The 22697-nt window shown below is 46.0% G+C and overlaps 1 protein-coding gene across 1 annotated transcript in view; it reads left to right on the plus strand.

Annotated features, from left to right (window-relative positions):
* The window catches only part of avl9 (AVL9 homolog (S. cerevisiase)), a 162671-nt gene that overhangs the window by 15061 nt on the left and 124913 nt on the right, over nt 1-22697 (plus strand). Inside the window, exon 3 of the mRNA XM_072466837.1 lies at nt 13826-13911. Coding sequence (XP_072322938.1) covers nt 13826-13911 — 86 coding nt within the window. The remainder of the gene's footprint in view (nt 1-13825; nt 13912-22697) is intronic.

The following is a 22697-nucleotide window of genomic DNA, read 5'->3' on the forward strand; positions in this document are numbered from 1 at the left end:
TTTTAAAAAAAGTGTTTCAAAACAATGGTCCTTTATTTTCTTTTTCTCTCTTGTACCCCATCATCTCCAAATATACTGTCCGAAAATACATACTCTGTCCTTAATCCTTTGAAATCAAGACTTGCACATCTTCGATCTCAAACCCGGGCTGCCAAATTATACAACTCGTTGCTTCCTTTCTCTTACTATTTTCAAGCTTTTAAAACCCAGGCCTGATATTAATCATTATTTTCCAATTTACTGAACAAATGTGACACTTCCCAACCTTGTTAGCGTCTGCAACATTACCCTAGGCCTTTTTTCTTGGCTTTTCCTTAGATTAAGACACCTAATGACAGAACGCCTAACCACAATGCACATCACCCCAGGGGATTTTCTGCTTCACCTTCTGAGAGTGATGCTAATTTCCATCTGCGGGGGTGGCTGGGGGTGAAAGGAAGAAAGGAAGTAAAAGACAGGCTTGCATTAACATAGAATATGATATGGGCAGCATGGTGGCGCAATGATTAGCACTTCCGGCCCCGGGTCACTGGCCGTGTGGAGTTTGCACATTCTCCCCGTGTCTGCGGGGTCTCACCCCCACAACCCAAAATATGTGCAGGGTAGGTGGATTGGTCACGCTAAATTAACCCTTAATTGGAAAAAATGAATTGGGTACTCTAAAATTTATTTAAAATAAATAAATTTATTGACATCTCTTCAACACTCATTCCCTCCACCACTGGTGCACCACCATCTTCCGAAATGCAATTAGGGATGAACAATAAATGCTGGTTTTGCCGGTGATGCTCGCATCCAAATTATAATTTAAAAAAATTCTTTATGGGTTAAACTGTAGGGTTATCGAGGAAGAGTCGGGGCATAGGATTAACTTGAACAGCATTTTTCAAGAACCAAGGAAGGCGCGATCTGTCAAATGGCCTCGAATTAAACAAGGAAGTTAATTATGTTGATTTGTTTTTGTTAATTTTTAAAATATTCATTCATGGGATGTGGGTATTGTTGCCTATCTCTAATAGCTTTTGAGAAGGAGTTGAATCCCGGTTTGGGTCACTGTCTGTGCGGAGTCTGCACGTTCTCCCCATGTCTGCGTGGGTTTCCTCTGGGTGCTCCGGTTTCCTCCCACAGTCCAAAGATGTGCAGGTTAGATGGATTGGCCTTGATAAAGTGTCTAAAAAAGGTGAAGTGTGGTTACAGGGATAGGGTGGAGGTGACAAAATATAAATTTCTTTACCCGTCAGTCTGGCCTCAATAAAATTCAAGATGGATTTGCAGGCATAGCATTAGTTATTTTTATTTGACTTGCAAGTCTGACTTGTTTCACACAGAACATAGAACCAGTCTCCTGGACCCCTGGGAAACAAATGAGGAATGAGACAAAGGGATCTCTGCAAATACATTCAAATGGCATCAAGTTTCACATACACGATTCCCATAGGTCATCCTATACCCCACCTGACCTGGCCATACATCCTGATTGGCTCACTTATCATCCCTTTCCCTGGCCTCCTATTACCCAGCATCCTTTTCTCCTCCTCCACTGGACACCCATCCCCCCTCCTTTGCCATGCGTTCTGAAATCCTTTGTGAACTCACTAGAATTAGACCGGCCTATATCTACATTAAAGTAACTAATATCTTTAAAGTAACTATTTTATATCACATTCGTCATTCCCTCCTTTTATCATTTTGTGATAACCTATCTATTCAATCCGTAGCTATGGCCCCTCATCTAAAAAGATTTGTCGCTGCATTTCCAATTCCTGTTGTCGCCCCCATCATCCGCTGCACTCTCGTGGATCCTAACAGCCAAGATTCTTGGGGCGTCTATCTGTTCCAGTGCACCCCGCATTCTACCCACAAAGATGCAGCCAATAGCCACTGCTAAATACATGGCCGTATTTATCAACCAGTCCTTCCAACCTCCAAATCCCCAGTTACCCCAAGAGCCAGGGTCCTGCATTCCGTCCAGGTGATCCCATATGCGATCCATAAATTTAATGATGTTAACGGTTAGGTCTTGAACTCCCATGATACACTTGCCCTGCAGTATGGCGCATACCCCACCCTCACGGACCAGAAGATAGTCAAGGGCATACCAGTTCTGCATTGAAAACAACCGCAGCTACAAGACGCTCAGAATTCCCCACCCGGTTGAGTGGCCCCGGTTGGGTGCGAGAATCTGAGGTTGTTTCCAGTTCTTGCAGAATTCAGCTGAGACTGCCCGGCGTGCTAACTGATTATGCAGCATCCACGCCGAGGGGCAGGGGACTGTGGTAGGGACTAGAGTCCCAATAGCAATTTGGCGGGGAAATGGGGGTGACAAAACATTGGTCGCTGTGCCATGAAATAAAAAGTAGTATCCTTGCTCCGTGTACAGGCTAGCATCACAGTCAGTATATCGGTTGCGTAGGGATCCCCCAGTTGCCCAGTTTATCCAGCTTTGGAACGCCCATTCGGGCCGCCTAGCAATGCGGAAAGCCCTAGTCCCAACAGTGATATGAGAGACATTCGCCCAGCCACAAAGGAGCTGGAGGCCGGCGTTCAATGGAACGCAGGTGGTGTTGTAACAAACGCATTTGCCAGACGCCTGGGTGATATGACACCTCCTGTCCGTACAGGTGGACGACCAGGAGTCCCTATTGGGAGTGAAGTGGCTAGGTATGTACGCCCGCCACCGTTGCAGCCTATCATACTGTGAGTGGGAATTATCCCGAGGAAGGGGAAGGCAAATAGCCGGTGGTGCTGAACCCGGATCGTAAGGAAGAGTGACTTGCTCGGGCGGTGGCTCGGAATGCTGACAATGAACCACCGTTTGGGGAGTGCCCCAAAGCGATGAAACAGAAAATAACCTAGACATCGCTGCGGGGTTCGGGTAGCAGTCAACCCGTCCCTGGCCATACAAGTGGTGGTAAATCTGGTAGAAGAGATTCACACTACCCGGGTTTTCCTCAGTCTGGGTCCTAAATGACTCTCCTGATAACCTACGTTCTAGTAGTACTCCCCTCCTTACACGCCCCGTCCTCTCTTTAGTCCCCCTCTCTCTCACAACCTCTTCCTACCCTCTCCTGACGGTCTGATTTTACCTTTATGGCACCAATCTTAGCACATCCCAAAATCAAATTTACATGTACTCCAAAAACAAGGCAATGTCCATGTAATGTTCCCATCCCATCGCCGGGACCGGTGCAATTGCTTCATGAGTCCTGCATTGTCCGTTAACCTGGTGACCTTCCATGAGTCGATACCATGCCCTCGTATATGGGGGCACCGAAGAACATCACCTCTGCATAAACAAAATGTCCTTGTAGTTTGGTTGGGGTTACAAATGTAGATAATATGTCCCTTTTCCATGTCCGTCCCCGATGTCACTCCAAGCGAGGTGAGGCCGAAGATCACACAGGCGGTGCGTAGTCACCCCATCATGCTCCACACCTGTAAAATACCGCTTGGGAAGGGAGGCAGGTTAATCTGTCCCAAAAAATGGGGCCCGTTATCAGAACTCAACTGAGCTGGTATACCGTACCGGGGAATGATTTCCCGCATCAGAACTTTAACCACAGTAGCAGCTTTATTATCGATAGTCGGATACGCCTCAACCCATCTGCTGAACACCTCCACAATGACCAAAACATATGTATAACATTGACACCTGTCTAACTCAATGTAATCCATTTGGAGCATGGTAGCATTGTGGATAGCACAATTGCTTCTCAGCTCCAGGGTCCCAGGTTCGATTCCGGCTTGGCTCACTATCTGTGCGGAGTCTGCACATCCTCCCCGTGTGTGCGTGGGTTTCCTCCGGGTGCTCCGGTTTCCTCCCACAGTCCAAAGATGTGCAGGTTAGGTGGATTGGCCATGATAAATTGCCCTCAGTTCCAAAATTGTCCTTGGTGTTGGGTGGGGTTGCCGGGTTGTGGGGATGGGGTGGAGGTGTTGACCTTGGGTAGGGTGCTCTTTCCGAGAGCTGGTGCAGACTCGATGGGCCGAATGGCCTCCTTCTGCACTGTAAATTCTATGATAACTATGATCTCAAAGGGACCATTGGGCAACGGGGTTTGCCCCATACCACAAGGGATACCTTTGCCGGTGTTATATTGCTGACAAATCAAACACCGATTGCTGATACTCTGGGCCAACCCCCACATTTTAGGGTGCCACCAAGTGTCCAGCAACAAATCACTAGTCCCCCGAGCCCCGCAATGAGTTGCAAAGTGTACACACTCAACGACCCATAAAGCCAGTACATCAGACATACAAGTCTGATGTGCTGGCGTGGTCCATAAAGAGGAAACAGAATCATATGTACAACCTAACCGTTTCCACATTTGTTTATCACTCTCAGGAGCGTCCTCCTGTACCTTATGACGTCTTGGATGGTTGGCATTGGCTTGTCAGAGGCCGACCTATTTATTGCAGAACGTTTAGTCTGACCTAACATTTTAGGCACCATCACTTGCTGAATTTGCACGGCTGCCCGCGCTGCACAATCTGCTTGTTCATTACCAACGTTAACTGGGGTCTTACTGTTTGTATGGGCAACGCATTTAATGACGGAAATCTGCGCGGGCATAAGGAGGGCCTGTAGTAGGTCATTAACTGGACCCCGGTGGGATATTTGACCACACATAATCATGTCAGATTGTTCGAACGGAATATCACTCAGATCGTCCCTTATTGTGGTAGTTTCCTGAATCAAGGCTAAACAGTCGAGGCCAGGTGCGTCTTCATGGACAGGGGGACCGCTAAGAAAACAGGCTGGATTGATAGTGGTACAGTATTTAAATGTCAGACGTGGATTGTTCAAAAGGTATATCTCATATCTATTCTGACGAGCTGCGGTCAGATGCTGAGTTTGCAATTGCCCCAATAGTGCGATGACCGAGTGGGAGCTATACACCGTAATATCCTGTTGGAGAGTTATATTGGCAGCAAACTATTGTATATCGCTGCCAAGATCTGGGTGCAAACAGGGGTGGCCCAACGCCACTGGATCAAGTTTGGAAGAGTAATATGCTACAGGCCGGTGCTTGTCCCCATGTTGCTGGGTGAGTACCGCTGTTGAACATCCTTCCAGAACAGAACAGTATATCTGCAACGGTCGGTCATACAAGGGCCTACCGAGGGCTGGTGCTCTGCTGGGGTTAAAAGCTGCTGGACTAGGGCCCAGAGGTCCCTATAATCAGCTTGATAAACTGAGATGGTAGTTCTCAGATGATCCATGAAAGCAGCAGGAGATTTTTTCTGTCTGAGATTGCAGCCATAATAGCCATCATCTCACTGGGTCTCCATGGGAAATAAACGTCTATCGTGGGCTGGGCCGCCGCCGTCACAGCGTCAGGGTTTGGTATTTTCCTAATCGGCAACTGTCTCAGAGTCTCACCAGGGGGCACTCTAGCTGTTTCCTCTGGCTCTTCCAAGACTTCGATGTGCCTCCCTGTCACTAGAGGGAGCTCCAGCTCCTCAGAGTCATCCCTATCCTCTCCCTTTGTTCTCGGACTTTTCTGTCCCTCCTTATCGGTCTGAAGGGATTTAGGTGGTATGCGTGATTGTTTCTGGATAGGATCAGGCCCTTCTCTCGCTGTCCGAGATCGGGTCCTAGAGCTAATTGGGCTTGTGGAACAGAGCCCCCCATCTCTCTCAGACAGTGAAGATGGTACTGAAGGGGCTGGCATGATTTGAATCTGGGGAGCAGTGACTGGATATAAATTATGATACTCTGGTGGTTCCGGAATTAGTGCAGATAATGCTACTGGTGCAGTCGGAACCCTAGCCGACCTTGTCAAATTTTCAAAATCTTCATCCTCTGTCTCTGTCAATGCAAGGCCAGCCATTGAACTACGTAGCCCATTGTTTTTTGTTTTTTTTCCCCCCTTCACTAATTGAAATCCCCATTTTAAGGGCATTTTCTTGCCAACTTAATAACATGATCTTATCCCTCTCATGTTGACAATATTGTCTCCATAATCTAATTAACTCTTTAGCTTTCATACTTTGGCTCTCTTTCTTTTTTATTATTATTTTTATTTTTTTATTTTCCTATTTATAACCAATGGCAATTTTTGCTACTTGCTGTTTGAAAATTCAAATTGAATTACTGCAACCTGCAAGCTTAGCTCTGATCTCAACTCAACTAAATTTACGATTTGCTTAACACAAACTTGTATAACCTTTACAACTTAGTTAATTCTTTATCTTAATTTTTCTTTTAACAAGTTTTTCTTACATTCGCAAAAATGTTGGCTGCTATCAATGAGGGAGCAGTTAGCTGCGGTGATTTATACCGGAGCAAAGTCAACTGTCATCTCCAGATTTACACTTTTTAAAATGGTGTCAGTGTGTTTCTTTAAGTTTCTATTAATTCACAAATAAAATGAGATAAACATTATTTCAAGTAATTAAAACTTAAGATTCTGGCAATTTCAATCAATTGCTTATTAAAATAATTAACTTTTATCAAAGAGGTGGAGAAACCCACTGGTTTCCTTTAATTAATTCAAAACGGAACTTTGCTGGAGTTTCACTGACTCGAAAGAAAGGTATCCAATTACACCACAAGCTGCCTGTTATCTCAAGCTGCTGTTAACCCTTTGAGAGGCTTCTGCTTCAATTAACATGCAGCATCCAGTTTGTTTTAAAATTTATCGTTTCTCGCCACTACAGTCCAAGGATACAATTTTAGCTTAATCAACTATAGATTTAAAACACTCACACGGAATTAAACCATCCTTTTTTTTGATGTCACATTAATCCCAAAACCTAACCCAAAACCGAATCATAGCTCACACATTGGATTAAACCATCTTTTTTTAGATGTCACATCAATCCCAAAACCTAACCATAACTCACACTTGGAATTAAACCATCTTTTTTAGATGTCACATCAATCCCAAAACCTAACCCAAAACCGAATCATAACTCACACATGGGATTAAACCATCTTTTTTAGATGTCACATCAATCCCAAAACCGAATCATATTATGAAATCCCATCAGTTAAATTTCTAATCCCCAGACTGACCTTTGATTTCGTCGAGACGATCTTTCCATACCAACTGCGAGTGACCAGACTAATCAGACCATGAGAAGAGGGGAGAAATCAATGCACGGTCATTTTCCAGCTATACATTGTGGGCCCTTTTCCACTCTCCTTTGTCCAAAATCAGTCTAATTCTGATTTCACGGTTGGTCAGAACCATCTTGAGAAATCCCAGGTTTCGGCACCAAATGACAAAATATAAATTTCTTTACCCGTCAGTCTGGCCTCAATAAAACTCGAGGTGGATTTGCAGGCATAGCATTAGTTATTTTTATTTGACTTGCAAGTCTGACTCGTTTCACACAGACACAGAACACAGAACCAGTCTCCTGGACCCCTGGGAAACGAATGAGGAAGGAGACAAAGGGATCTCTGCAAATACATTCAAATGGCATCAGATTTCACATACACGATTCCCATAGGTCATCCTATACCCCTCCTGACCTGGCCATACATCCTAATTGGCTCACTTCTCATCCCTTTCCCTGGCCTCCGATTACCCAGCATCCTTTTCTCCTCCTCCACTGAACACCCCATCCCCCCTCCTTTACCATGCATTCTGAAGTCCTTTGTCTGTGAACTCACTAGAATTAGACCGGCCTATATCTACATTACAGTAACTAATATCTTTAAAGTAACTATTTTATATCACATTCGTCAGAGGCATGGGCTTACGTAGGGTGCTCTTTCCAAGAGCCGATGCAGACTCGATGGGCCAAATGGCCTCCTTCTGCACTATGAATTCTATGATTTGCTGCCACCTTGAATGATGTAAATCAAAACTAAAACCTGTTAACTCCTTGAGTGGAGCTTCCCTGCTAACTTTGAGAATGCCCCACTAGTGTCTACTGTAAACAAAGGTGAATGTATGTAACAAGTACAATGCAAATGTCAGTGACCATGTGAACCCTTTAAAGCTTGCAGTATTTTTTTCCCTGAAAGCAACCGCTTTCCCCCCACTTGAGGAAACACAGTCTTTTAATTTCAATGGAGTAATGCAGATTAGTAAATCAAGGAGCCCAATTTGTTTCCTTGATCAAAGGCAGAGTTTTGTCTTCAAACAAATGAATGAAGCATTTTTTTACTCGAAAAAACATGAATTAATGATCCTGCTTTGGAGGATTTCTTCAGGATGATCTTTCATAGTCATGAGGCTTTGCACCATTTGCCCAATACACCCATTTGTGTAGCTTCCATTTTGTTGATCAACACCATTCACTGAGATCATGGCTGATCTTTTGTGGACTCAGCTCCACTTTTCCATCCAAACACCAGAACCCTTTATTCCTTTGTCCTTCAAAAAACTATCTATCTTTATCTTGAAAACATTTAATGAAGGCGCTTCAACTGCTTCGCTGGGCAAGGAATTCCATAGATTCACAAACCTTTGGGTGAAGAAGTTCCTCCTGAGCACAGTCCTAAATCTACTTCCCCTTATTTTCAGGCTATGTACCCTAGTTCTGCTTTTACCCACCAGTGGAAACAACCTCCCGCATTGATCCTATCGATTCCCTTCATTATTTTAAATGTTTCTATAAGATCCCCCTGCCCCCACCGCATCCTTCTGAATTCCAACGAGTACAGACCCAGTCTACTCAACCTCTCCTCTTAATCGAACCCCCTCAACTCTGGGATTAACCTAGTGAATCTCCTCTGCACATCCTCCAGCGCCAGTACGTCCTTTCTCAGGTAAGGAGATCAAAACTGAACACAATACTCCAGGTGTGGCCTCACTAACACCTTATACAATTGCAGCATAACCACCATAGTCTTAAACTCCATCCCTCTAGCAATGAAGGACAAAACCCCATTCGCCACCTTAATTATCTGTTGCACCTGTAAACCAACTTTTTGCAATTCATGCATGAGGACACCCAGGTCCCTCTGCACAGCAGCATGTTTGAATATATTATCATTTAAAAAAAAAAATTTAGTGTACCCAATTCATTTTTTCCAATTGAGGGGCAATTTAGCGTGGCCATCCACCTAGCCTGCACATCGTTTGGGTTGCGGGGGCGAAAGTCCACGCAAACACTGGGAGAATGTGCAAACTCCACACGGACCGTGACCCAAAGCCGGGATTGAATCTGGGACTTGGCGCCGTGAGGCAACAGGGCTAACCCACTGTGCCACCGTGCTGCCTAAATTTGTTATCATTTAAATAATAATCCCTTTTGCTGTTATTCCTACCAAAATGAATCACCTCACACTTTTCTGCATGAAACTCCATTTGCCACCTCTCAGCCCAGTGCTGCAGCTTATCTATGTCCCTCTGTAACTTGTAACATCCTTCCGCACTGTCCACAACTCCACCGACATTAGTGTCATCTGCAAATTTACTCACCCATCCTTCTACGCCCTCCTCCAGGTCATTTATAAAAATGACAAACAGCAGTGGCCCCAAAACAGATCATTGTTGTACACCACTAGTAACTGGACTCCAGTCTGAACATTTCCCATCAACCACCACCCTTTGTCTTCTTCCAGCTAGCCAATTTCTGATCCAAACTGTAAAATCACCCTGAATCCCATGCCTCCGTATTTTCTGCAGTAGCCTACTGTGGGGAACCTTATCAAATGCTTTACTGAAATCCATAAACACCACATCAACTGCTTTACCCTCATCCATCTGTTTGGTCACCTCAAAGAATTCAATAAGGTTTGTGAGGCATGACCTACCCTTCACTAAACCGTGTAGACTATCTCTAATCAAATTATTCCTTTCCAGATGATTATACACCCTATCTCTTATAAACCTTTCCAAGATTTTGCCCACAACAGAAGTAAGGCTCACTGGTCTATAGTTACCGAGGTTGTCTCTACTCCCCTTCTTGAACAAGGGGACAACATTTGCTATCCTCCAGTCTTCTGGCACTATTCCTGTAGACAAAGATGACTTAAAGATCAAAGCCAAAGGCTCAGCAATCTCCTCCCTAGCTTCCCAGAGAATCCTAGGATAAATGCCATCCAGCCCAGGGGACTTATCTATTTTCACACTTTCCAGAATTGCTAACACCTCTTCCTTATGAATCTCAAGCCCTTCTAGTCTAGTAGCCTGAATCTCCGTATTCTCCTCGACAACATTGTCTTTTCTCTGTGTGAATACTGACGCAAAATATTAATTTAGCATCTCTCCTATCTCCTCGGACTCCAAGCCCAACTTCCCACTACTGTCCTTGACTGGCCCTACTCTTACCCTAGTCATTTGTTTATTCCTGACATGTCTATGGAAAGCTTTAGAATTATCCTTGATCCTAACTGCCAAAGACTTCTCATGTCCCCTCCTGGCTCTTCGTAGCTCTCTCTTTAGGTCCTTCCTAGCTAACTTGTAACTCTCGAGCGCCCGAACTGAACCTTCATGTCTCATCTTTACATAAGCCTCCTTCTTCCTCTTGACAAGTGTTTCGACTGCTTTAGTAAACCACGGTTCCCTTGCTCGACCACTTCCTCCCTGCCTGACAGGTACACACTTATCAAGGACACGCAGTAGCTGTTCCTTGAACAAGCTCCACATTTCCATTGTGCCCATCCCCTGCAGTTTTCCTCTCCATCCGATGCATCCTAAGTCTTGCCTCATCGCATCATAATTGCCTTTCCCCCAGATATAACTCTTGTCCTGCGGAAAATACCTATCCCTTTCCATCACAAAAGTAATCGAATTGTGGTCACTATCACCAAAGTGCTCACCTGCCTCCAAATCTAACACCTGTCCTGGTTCATTACCCAGTACCAAATCCAATATGGCCTCGCCTCTCGTTGGCCTATCTACATACTGTGTCAGGAAACCCTCCTGCACACATTGGACAAAAACGGACCCATCTGAAGTACTCGAACTATAGCGTTTCCAGTCAATATTTGGAAAGTTAAAGTCCCCCATAACAACTACCCTCTTGCTTTTGCTCCTATCCAGAATCATCTTTGCAATCCTTTCCTCCACATCTCTGGAACCTTTCGAAAGCCTATAGAAAACCCCTAGCAGGGTGACCTCTCCTTTCCTGTTTCTAACCTCAGCCCATACTACCTCAGTAGACGTAGTATCCGCAATTGTGCTATCCACAATGCTACCGTGCTGTCCACCTTGGGCAGCACGGTAGCATTGTGGATAGCACAATTGCTTCACAGCTCCAGGATTCCAGGTTCGATTCCAGCTTGGGTCACTGTGCGGAGTCTGCACATCCTCCGCATGTGTGCGGGGTTTCCTCTGGGTGCTCCGGTTTCCTCCCACAGTCCAAGATGTGCAGGTAAGGTGGATTGGCCATGCTAAATTTCCCTTAGTGCCCAAAAGTGCCCTTAGTGTTGGGTGGGGTTACTGGGCTATGGGGATAGGGTGGAGGTGTGGACCTTGGGTAGGGTGCTCTTTCCAAGAGCCGATGCAGACTCGGTGGGCCTAATGGCCTCCTTCTGCACTATAAATTCTATGATCTGATCTGATCTTGTCAAAAGCTCTCTGGAAATCCAGATATACCACATCCATTCGCTCACCACTGTCTACCGTACTGGTAATGTCCTCAAAAAATTCCACTAAATTAGTTAGGCACGACCTGCCCTTTATGAACCCATGCTGTGTCTGTCCAATGGGACAATTTTCATCCAGATACCTCGCTATTTCTTCCTTGATAGATTCCAGCATCTTCCCTACTACCAAAGTTAAGCTAACTGGCCTATAATTACCCACTTTTTGCCTACCTCCTTTTTTTTAAACAGTGGTGTCACGTTTGCTAATTTCCAATCCGCCGGGACCACCCCAGAGTCCAGTGAATTTTGGTAAATTATCACTAGCGCATTTGCAATTTCCCTCGCCATCTCTTTTAGCACTCTGGGATGCATTCCATCAGGGCCAGGAGACTTGCCTACCTTTAGCCCCATTAGCTTGCCCATCACTACCTCCTTAGTGATGACAATCGTTTCAAGGTCCTCACTTGTCACAGCTTCTTTTCCATTAGTCACTGGCATGTTATTTGTGTCTTCCACTGTGAAGACCGACCCATAAAACCTGTTCAGTTCCTCAGCCATTTCCTCATATCCCATTATTAAATCTCCCTTCTCATCCTCTAAAGGACCAATATTAACCTTAGCCACTCTTTTTTGTTTTATACATTTGTAGAAACTTTTACTATCTGTTTTTATATTCTGAGCAAGTTTACTCTCATTGTTGCTAACTTTGCCTTAGTTTAATTGCTATGTTTTATCACCTTTGCTCTTGAGTCGCCAGGTATCTTTATGATACCGCCACGTGGTTCAAGTTCGAGTAATGATCAGTAATCCAATACACCGATTAGTAAGATTTAAATCAAAGCACATTTATTATACACAGTAATCACTATTCATGCACAAATTCTACGTTTAAGCTACGTCTACAACTAACAGGCCTTTACTTAACTTGGAACTGGCCCACCAGGTCAGGGAAACAAATGGCCTTTCGTTCGGGTTCTGAGCCTGCGGGATTCGAAGTTGGTACAGGTTGGTAGCTAGGAGCGCCTATCTTGTAGTGAGCGTTGAAGTAAGACTTACAGGTTCGATCGGCTGCTGAAGAGTGAAGAGAGCTGGAAGAGAGAGCGCCTTGAACTTGGGGCTCAATTCTTATAGTCCCCAGGGGCTTCCCTCGTAGGTTCCATTACATACTGTTCTAGGAAACTATCGCGGATACATTCTATAAACTGCCTTGACCAACCTGGGAAAATCAATCGACATGTAGATTAAAATCCCCCATGATAACTGCTGTATCATTTCTACATGCATCAGTTATTTCTTTGTTTATTGCCCATCCCACCGTAATGTTACTATTTGGTGTTCTATAGACAACTCCCATCAGTGACTTTTTCGCCTCACTATTCCTGATTGCCACCCAAATGGATTCAACCTTAGCCTCCATAGCACCGATGTCATCCCTCACTACTGGCCGGATGTCACCCTTAAATAACAGAGCTACATCACCTCCCTTACCATCCACTCTGTCCTTCCAAATAGTTTGATACCCTTGGATATTTAACTCCCAGTCGTGACCATCCTTTAACCATGTTTCAGTAATGACTACTAAATCATAGTCATTCTATGATTTGCGCCATCAACTCATTTACATTATTCTGAATGCTACGAGCATTCAGGTAAAGTAAACTTATGTTGGCTTTTATACCTCTGTTTTGAATCTAAACACCTCTATCAGTAACCTCTCCTAAGTTATTTTTCCTTTTAACATTTCTCCTAATTTTCCTTATCGTTGAACCCATATCTTCATGTAATAACCTGCTGCTTCGCTTTCCATTTATGTTTTTACTTCCCGTTTTATTCCTTTTAGTATTACTGGGCCTATTCACTGAGCTCTCCTAGTCACTGTACCCTATACTGTTGCCCTTTTTGATTTTCAACTATGGCTTCTCTGCCTTACACCTTCCACCTTACTGCCTTTTCTTTCTGTTCCCGTTTTACTTCCCTCCGACTTCTGCATCGGTTCCCATCCCCCTGCCACATTAGTTTAAGCCCTTCCCCAAAATCAGTTTAGGCATGATAAACAAAATTATTTCCTTTTGTGCCACATGCTTCGATGTTTGATCATGTTTGGCTATGTAGCTCATAAATATTATGGTAACCGTAAATAAAAGTAATATCCTATCATGCTGTTGTCACCTAAATTGTGCCTTCAATGTTTTTACTTATTGTTTCGACTTTAGGTCAAAGCACTAGTTTACCTATCATTTTATTATCTTATGATGTTACAGAAGAATATTTTCAGTTCAATCTGAAATTAATCTTTTTTCCATGATTTCATTTTTTGATTTTCTCCCTTAGATACTGTTTATTTTCATTTACCCCCAAGGAGTGGGAATCGAAAGACGGTTTATGGGGTTTCCTGCTATCGACAAATTGAAGCTAAGGTTAGTTTTTCTCAGTTAAAATGTAGATTTTAATTATTGACTTTCACAACTGAAAAAGTGAAACACTACGGATTGGTAGGAAAGGCAAAAACTGTAATTGAAACTTATTCCACATAAGGTCAATGGAGACATATGAGGATATCCTTTAATTACACGCAAGGACAATGAAGATATGTGATAATGTCCTGAACTCATTTTGTTTGAAGGTTAATCAGTCACCTAACCATTTTGATTAATTGCTTTGATTTATTGTCACGTGTACAAAGTACAATGAAAAGTATTGTTCTGTGGACAGTCCAGACAGATCGTTCCATACATGGAAAAACAGTATGTCCTATGTAAATAAATAGACACGGGTATCGGGTGAAGCACACGGAGTGTAGTGTAGCCACCTAAAATGGCTGATTCCCTATTAATCTGGCCAAAACCCGATTTAAAATGGCTAACCGAAAAGGCTGATGGGAAAAGCAGCCAACAGGACACAAACGGACAGCTGCAGACAGAATAGCGTATTCGGCTCTGGGGAAGTCGGCCCAGATCGATACTCAAGACTATTAGCAGGCCATCAACCCAGACATCTGCAGTTTAATCGGCTATCCCCGGGAACAATTGCAACATATTAGCAATTGAATGCCGGGCCAGACCTGTCGGCGCCTGCAGTGGCCGAAACAAAGACAGGTGAACGACCACCCCCCGATCGTGGAATCGCCCCATTATTGGAGCATATCGAACCCAGTGATTGGAGGCCAGTCCAATCACTTGGGACTCAGGGTCAAGGGCCACCCCGAGAGGCGGGAAACCCCTGGGCCCTATAAAGTGAGGGACCAAGTTCAGATCTCTCTCTCTCTCCCTTCTCCTCCTGCTCGCAACCTTCGCAAAAACATCGACCAGAAACTGTAAGTTTGACTCCAGCGATCGCTACCCGATAAAGACTCCTAGCCATCGACCCGTATCAGCCTTTTGAATCCTGCGGGCCAGATCCGATTCGATAAGCCATTCGTTTCCCTGACCTGGTGGGCCCTTCCTAAAGTTAAGTATTGGCCAGTCGTGGTAGGTTTCGATATAGATAGTAGGATTATTGTGTAAGCATTAATTGTTGTATATAATAAATGACCGTTGATTTCAATCTTACTAAGCGGTGTGCTGACTTATTAATCATAACTCGAGCTTGAGCCATGTGGCAGTATCAGAAAGACTAAGGCTAATAAGAGCAACATTTTGGCAACATCCTGACGGGACCCGATCTAGAAGTGGAAAACCACTCCAGGAGAACCCAAGAAATTTTGAATTAGAATCCAATTGAAAACAAAAAAACCACAAGTGTTCAAGCAGTTCTGATTAATAGTCAAAATTCGGAAGTGTGTGTATGCATGCGTAACTAACAGGGCGATAAGGTGAAACTGATAGATTTTTGTTGCGTCAAAACTGTCGGAAGTCTGTATTTTCGGAAATTACCGCAAGCCGTACCCGCAATTACAACACCACCTTAGCCCCCTGTTCCAAATTTGAACGTAGCGAGCAGATAAGAGAGATGGCCATGCAGGCAATGCAACGCCTCATGAACCCCGAAGAATTTGCGGTCGCACCGATCAGCAGCATTAAAGTGGGACAGTGTCCCATTTGGGAAGTGGAAATTCGTAGATTTCTGCAGGGCAAAGGATGGCCCGTGTAGAGCGGTTTCTGTAATAATGACAACTCAGGTCCCGGAAGTATAGGGCATACTTGGTGGGAGAACATGAGTGAGATTCATAAGAAAAGCTTAGCAAAAGCGCGCAAGCCGATGGCAATCGTGTCCTGCATGGCACAATTGGTCGTGAGGCCGCTCCGAAAAGAAATAGAAGGCATACATCGTATGAGTAAAATCGATGTATGCGAGATGGAAAAAGAGAACCTGGAATTGAAAGGGCAGTTAGAAGCCAAGGACGAAGAGGTGGCTGACGCCAAACGGGGTCACCAGTCTTGTCTGGCGCATTTAAGCAGTTTTCAATCCCAGTATGAGAAGGCTTATCAGGACACGCAGCGTGCCGTCCTGGTTAAGAAAGAGACAGAGAAGCAGGTGGAGACGCTACAGAAGCAATGTAGTGATCTCAAGGCAGCCTTGAGAGCGCTCCACGCTGCAACCACGGAACAAAGGCAGAGTACCTTAGACCATGCGAAGTGCCGAAAGCAAATTGCAGACCTGTAATCAATGCTTTCTGTCCAAAAGGGATTCCAAGACACCTTTGGGGAAAGTTTAGAACAGGAAGACAGCCCTGATTGGGAAGAATTGCAGGAGACAGCGCAGAGATATGTTCAGGGAACATGTGCGCGGGGAAAGCCCCAAAGGAGGAGAGCACCCCCACCCCCCACACAGCAGGTTATACAGGCTCCCATGAACCCTGTAACAACCCACCGCACCGCCACAGCAGACGAGGCGGAAGTCTTATATTCCACCCCTCTCACAGTGACCCAATTACGGGACACGTGCTAAAATCACACTCTTCCTCCCCGCTTCAGCCCCACACCATTTCTTTGCCACCGTCAAACACCAGGCGACCTTGTACGGCCTGGATGAGAAAGAGCAGGTCCTCAGCTTAGATCCATTGGTTGCAGCAGCCCTCCCCGACCCACAGAATGTAGGAGGAGGCACCCTTGCAGAAATGCATACCGCGATCCTGGATGCGATCGGGTATAACCGGGGCGACCCCGTAGACGGTCTAAATAAGTGCAGACAGAAAAAGTCTCAACACCCCACAGCGTTCGCAGGACGCTTGTGGATTCACTTTGAAGCCGTTTTCGGAAATGTAGACCGTGCCCATTTGTCTGCAGACAATATGGCCAAATGGACCCGCACCCTTATCTCCCATGCCACGGAGGCAGGACAGAATGCCTGTAGTAATTATGACCCCTCGGAGGAAGCTCATAATGAGAAGTGGATGGTCAAAAGATTGTCCCGCGTTTGGGAACAAGCGGCTCACAGTAAACCCGCAGCTAGAACCCCTGAGGAAAAACAAGCCGCCGCAGACGTGCAGGCAGTAAGAACCACTCTCCTCACAACCGCGCCTGGGTAAACGAGGGAAAGAGCAGCCCCCCAGCCAAACCGCAAGAATGCTACTATTGCGGACAATTGGGACATTTTGCCAAAGAATGCAATGGCCCTAAAAAGCCACAGAGAGCGCAACTGACAGGCGCTATCAATAAGAAAAAAGCAGAACCCATGCATAGCGTTTGCGCCCAGTCCGATCAGACGGACTTGACCGGAACGGACTGATGGTGTACAGGCTCCCCCAGTTGTGTCTGCGATACCCTTTGGGATAGGTCAGGCGACCCGTAGTCGCAGCAAAGGTTTGGGGACAGCCGATCGAGCTTCTCTGGGACACAGGAGGGTCCCGCACAACCTTAAATTCCTCCACCCTTGGTAAGGACACGTGGCCCACCACAGCCACTGTCAACCTCAGCGGCTTCACAGGCCACTCACAGCAGGGACACATCACAACCCCTGTACCCATCAAATCGGAACCATTAATACAAAACACCCCGTAGTGTTAGTCGACCTGCCCCCAACAGCAGAGCACATTTTGGGGATCGACTTCATGAATTCTCATTGCCTCTCTTTCGATCCAGTCAACCAGTGTGTCTGGAAGATGACGAAATCCACTAGAGCCCCTGCAACGCTCAATATAGGGGATTATATGAACAAAATTAGTGCAGTAGGCGACCCACAAACACGACTGGACGGATGACCGGTTCCGTACAAATAACAGGACCGGACCCTAGACCCCAAAAGCAGTACGGATTCCCCCTAGAAGCAGAGGGAGAAATCCTAAAGGTTATAGAAAGTTTATTAGAGCAGGGCGTCCTAAGATCGGTAGCCTCAACTAATAATGCCCCGATTTGGCCAGTAAGGAAGCCCGACGGGTCATGGCGCTTGACCATAGATTATCGGGAACTCAATAAAGTCACCCCCACAGCAGCCCCCACCGTTGCAACAAGTCCCGAGACCATGCTCAAACAGGGACTCCATGCCCGATATTTCACGGTTTTGGACGTCAGTAATGGATTCTGGTCCATTCCATTGGCAAAGGCGTGCCAGTACAAATTTGCCTTCACTTTCAGAGCGCAGCAGTACACGTGGGCAGGCAGGCTTCCACAATTCCCACTCCGTTTTCCACTGACAGCTGGCAAATGGACCAGCGAAATTTTCTCGCCCCGAATGTCTGGTACAGTATGTAGACGATCTACTACTGCAGACAGATACGAAGGAAGAGCACATTGAGCTTCTGTCCGAACTCCTGGAATTACTACATTCCATTGGCTGTAAAGTGTAGAGGGTGCCATCTCCGCTACTCCACTACTGGGCCGATATCTGGGGTTTGAATATCTGTGTGTGTCTCTCTCCAGCTGGCACTGAAACTTCAGAGGCCAGGGGATGCCGCACTGGGACACTTCCGCTGAAGAGAGCACTGATTCGAGCCTGCCGTTTATTCCTAACCGACAGCCTGAGACTTATATCACACAGATCTCCAGACCCCTACCAATACCCAGGTGACTCTCTCTCTTGCCGGTGGTGCAACACCCACCCGGTTCCTACTCCACTAGAGTAGCTTTCCCAAGAGAGAGAATAGGACACTGCTGTTTATTTCCTAACCAGCAGTCTGTCCTGAGTGAATCGCTCAAGATGACCCTCGATTCTTGAACCCGGAATTAAGGTGAGGAGTATTTTAACAATGACTTGGTCAGAGATCGCTGGTGAAAGATTGAAGAATTTAAACGACTCCAATTATCATCAAATCAAGGTTTATTGCAAAACCCAGGTCAAAATCATCAACAGAAGAAACACAATAAAATCTTATGCTCTAATACAAACTAAGTCTATTCAAAAGTAATATAGCGGACACAACGAAAATTCTTATGATTACACAGTTTTTAGCAATAGCACAAGGCACAAAACAAGTTCCCTTCCCCAAAGCCTCAACCACTATTAAAGTCAAGGGAGTTTCGCAAGCTGCTGCAGGGTACTTACGGTCACAGGCTGCAGAGGTCAAGTCAGGGGTGCAGAGGTCGAGCCAAGAACGAAGAGAGACCCAATCGAAAACACAGCCCCTTTTATATTGTTTTACCTGGCTTTGTCCTGTGATCGGCCAGCCCCTTTTGCATTGAAAAAGGTAAGATTTAAAGTTCCCGCTGGTCCCGCCCCCTTTGAGCCGGTCAGACCTGTCGAGATGGGAGTACCTCCCCTAGGTCCGCCTCCAGTCTGTTTTTTGAGATAACGAGGTTGAGCTCCCTTGAAGATTTTCAAAGACTTCCATCTGCTCCGGAGATAGCTGCTATGTTGATGGGGTGTTGATTGGATTCTGCTCTGGTGGAGGCCAGGTCATTTACATTTGCATGGGGCTATGACCATCCCATTGTCCTGCTTGCAGGCAGGCCCCCTGTGTATTCCCGTGCCCCTTGGTCTGTGTTTTGATCTTATCTCGTTGTCTGGCTCCTTCTTCCTTGTAGCTCCTAGGGGGGTTTTTGTAAATACTTATGTACTTATGTCCCTACTCAGCTCAGCGGGCCAAGCCTGCTGGGAAAACTGGTTCCGTTTTCTTGGCTGAAAACTCAGTTTACAGTCTCTGAGTTTTTATTCTTGGGCAGTTCCAAAAAAGGCCGAATTGCCCGAAAACCTTACAAAAGTAAACCCCAAAAAGGCCCAGATATTGGAAGAGAAAGTGGTATATTTGGGTACTATTATCACACACTGCAAACGCGAGATCGAGCACAAAAGAATTGACTCGATCGCTAAATTGCCCCTTCCCCAAAACGTTTCATCCCTCCGGTCGTTTTTAGGACTGGTTGGCTACTGCCAAAACCACATCGATGGTTTCGCCAGCAAGGCAGCGCCCCTCTCAGACCTCCTAAAGAAAGGAGCCCCCTGGGAGTGGCTTCCGCAGCATACGGATGTTGTGGAATCACTAAAACAGGCGCTCATAGCCGCCCCTGCACTACAAGTTCCAGACCCGCTTTCCCCTTACACCATAGAGGTAGCGACCACAGACCGCACCCTTTCAACCGTGCTCCTGCTGGACCGGCATGACCATCTAAGACCCGTGGCTTATGCCTCCCGAATTTTAGATGCTGTGGAGCAGGGATTCTCAGCCTGTGAGAGGCACCTGCTCGCAGTTTTCAGGGCAGTCCAGTACTTTTCATACATTACCGGACTGAACCCCATCACCATTCTGACCGAGCATACCCCCACCCAACTTTTACTAGACGGACGACTTAGACCATAAGACCATAAGACATAGGAGCGGAAGTAAGGCCATTCGGCCCATCGAATCCACTCCACCATTCAATCATGGCTGATTTCAACTCCATTTACCCGCTCTCTCTCCATAGCCCTTAATTCCTCGAGAAATCAAGAATTTATCAACTTCTGTCTTAAAGACACTCAACGTCCCGGCCTCCACCGCCCTCCCAGGTCATACCACGCAGCCCTCTCAACATTAATTCACTCCAGAATTTGGCACCCGGGAGAAGGGGACGACCCCGAATCAGACCCCCAATCCGCCAACCCCTTTGCGACCCTGTTCGCAACAGAGAACTGAGGTGTCCACATGATGATTTAAAGGAGACACTTGGTGAAAATTGTTGTCCTTCTTGATGGAACCTGCAGAATGTTTTACGTTGTTTGTATGTTTGTTTAAGTGTTGTTCGTCCGACAGGAGAATTTTCTCACGCCCGTTCTGCCGAAACCTCTGAGGACTTGCCTCAGAGACCCACCGCGTACGCTTCTTCAGCGGCACCAACTTGTCCACAGATACCACAATGGTACCAACTTGTCCACAGATACCACAATGGTACCAACTTGTCCACAGATACCACAATGGTACCAACTTGTCCACAGATACCTGGTCAGCACCACACGCTCGTTCAGAGGAACTAGCTTTTCAGCTGGTACTGGTTCAAGGCCAGATGCCCGATCTGATTTGACGGGAGAATCCCAGCAGCAACCCCACCTTGATGACTACATTTTTGCCCGTTCTTGTCGGTTGCTCAGGCAATGGAGAAACGGCGTGAGACCCGCCCCGCCTGGGGACCCCCCCCCGTTGGTCAAAAACGCTCGGGTAGGGGAGATACGGTATTGGTAGCCGTCCTACCCGGGGACTCCATCCAAATCTTACCCGTCGCGTCCCATACGCACCTCATTCGACCTTTTTCCTTTCAAAAACATTTTTTTTTATTTAGGCAACCTTTGGGTTGCTGCCAACTGCTATTTACATCCTAGAACATTTGGATGATAAACTTAGCACTGGTCCACCATTGGGAAGTGTGCCGTGTCCTAACATTTGTTTTGGAAAAAAAAATGAGGGAGTCACACATAGTGACCAATTATAAAGGAATAATTGGCCCCGAAGGACAGACACACTAACATATCGGATATTATACCAAGGTAGTTACAGATACTATGCTTGTTTTACAGAACTCCAGAAGCTCCAGGACCGGAGAAAACAAAGAACACAAAGACAGAAAAAGAAAGAGGACAGCCATGACAGCCATCGTGATCAAGATTTTTATACTGAACGTTTGGTTGCGCGGGAACGCGGACCCCATTACTTCAAACCCCCCTGCCATTAATGTTTCACTGCCCCGCAGCACCAAGGGCCCAGTCACCAGCCACGCTGCATTATCCTGGTGTGCCAAGTTCATAACTTGGTACTCCCTGTCCTACTTAATTGAAGCACTGTTAGCGTTGGCAATACTCTGCTGTGCAGTACAGACTATGCGCCTCCGCAAATGGAGAAGGAGAGCGTACCGCGCTCGAACCCCGGTATATCGGATCCAATCCCCTATGTTCGGGTATGACCAGACCCCAGACCCCCGCAACCTATAATACAAAAATAAAGAACAAGCACTTGCGTTTTCCTGTAAATAAACGACGTACAAAACTACCTATAACAAGAAAAAAATGTATGATCCTGAGCTTGACTGCCAAGCCAGGAAAGAATATATGGAATGTTATGATTGTTGTTGTATGTTTTAGAGAGATAGGATGATGCAATGCGTAATGAGTGTATTTGGGTAAAATTAGAGGTTTCAATTTTTTAGATACATAGCCTGACATAGCGCCCTCCAGAATTGTTTAGGTAAATTTTTGTGCATAGCTAGGGTCAGAATAGTGGCCATGTAGGAGGTATCCCCCGGTCAGGGGACGGAAAGGACAAAATTTATGTGATCCTTCACGCTTTGCGTTAGGATCACAAGGAGGGTCTGTAGCCACCTAAAATGGCTGATTCCCTATTAATTTGGCCAAAACCCGATTTAAAATGGCTAACCGAAAAAGCTGATGGGAAAAGCAGCCAACAGGACACAAACGGACAGCTGCAGACAGAATAGCGTATTCGGCTCTGGGGACGTCGGCCCAGATCGATACTCAAGACTATTGGCAGCACATCAACCCAGACATCTGCAGTTCAATCGGCTATCCCCGGGAACAATTGCAACATATTAGCAATTGAATGCCGGGCCAGACCTGTCGGCGCCTGCAGTGGCCGAAACAAAGACAGGTGAACGACCACCCCCCGATCGAGGAGTCGCCCCATTATTGGAGCATATCGAACCCAGTGATTGGGAACAAGTCCAATCACTTGGGACTCAGGGTCAAGGGCCGCCCCGAGAGGCGGGAAGCCCCTGGGCCCTATAAAGTGAGGGGCCAAGTTCAGATCTCTCTCTCTCTCCCTTCTTCTCCTGCTCGCGACCTTTGCAAGAACATCGCCCAGAAACTGTAAGTTTGACTCCAGCGATCGCTACCCGATAAAGACTCC

This window comes from Scyliorhinus torazame, chromosome 11 (genome assembly GCF_047496885.1).
Source record: "Scyliorhinus torazame isolate Kashiwa2021f chromosome 11, sScyTor2.1, whole genome shotgun sequence".
In the NCBI taxonomy this organism is placed as follows: domain Eukaryota; kingdom Metazoa; phylum Chordata; class Chondrichthyes; order Carcharhiniformes; family Scyliorhinidae; genus Scyliorhinus; species Scyliorhinus torazame.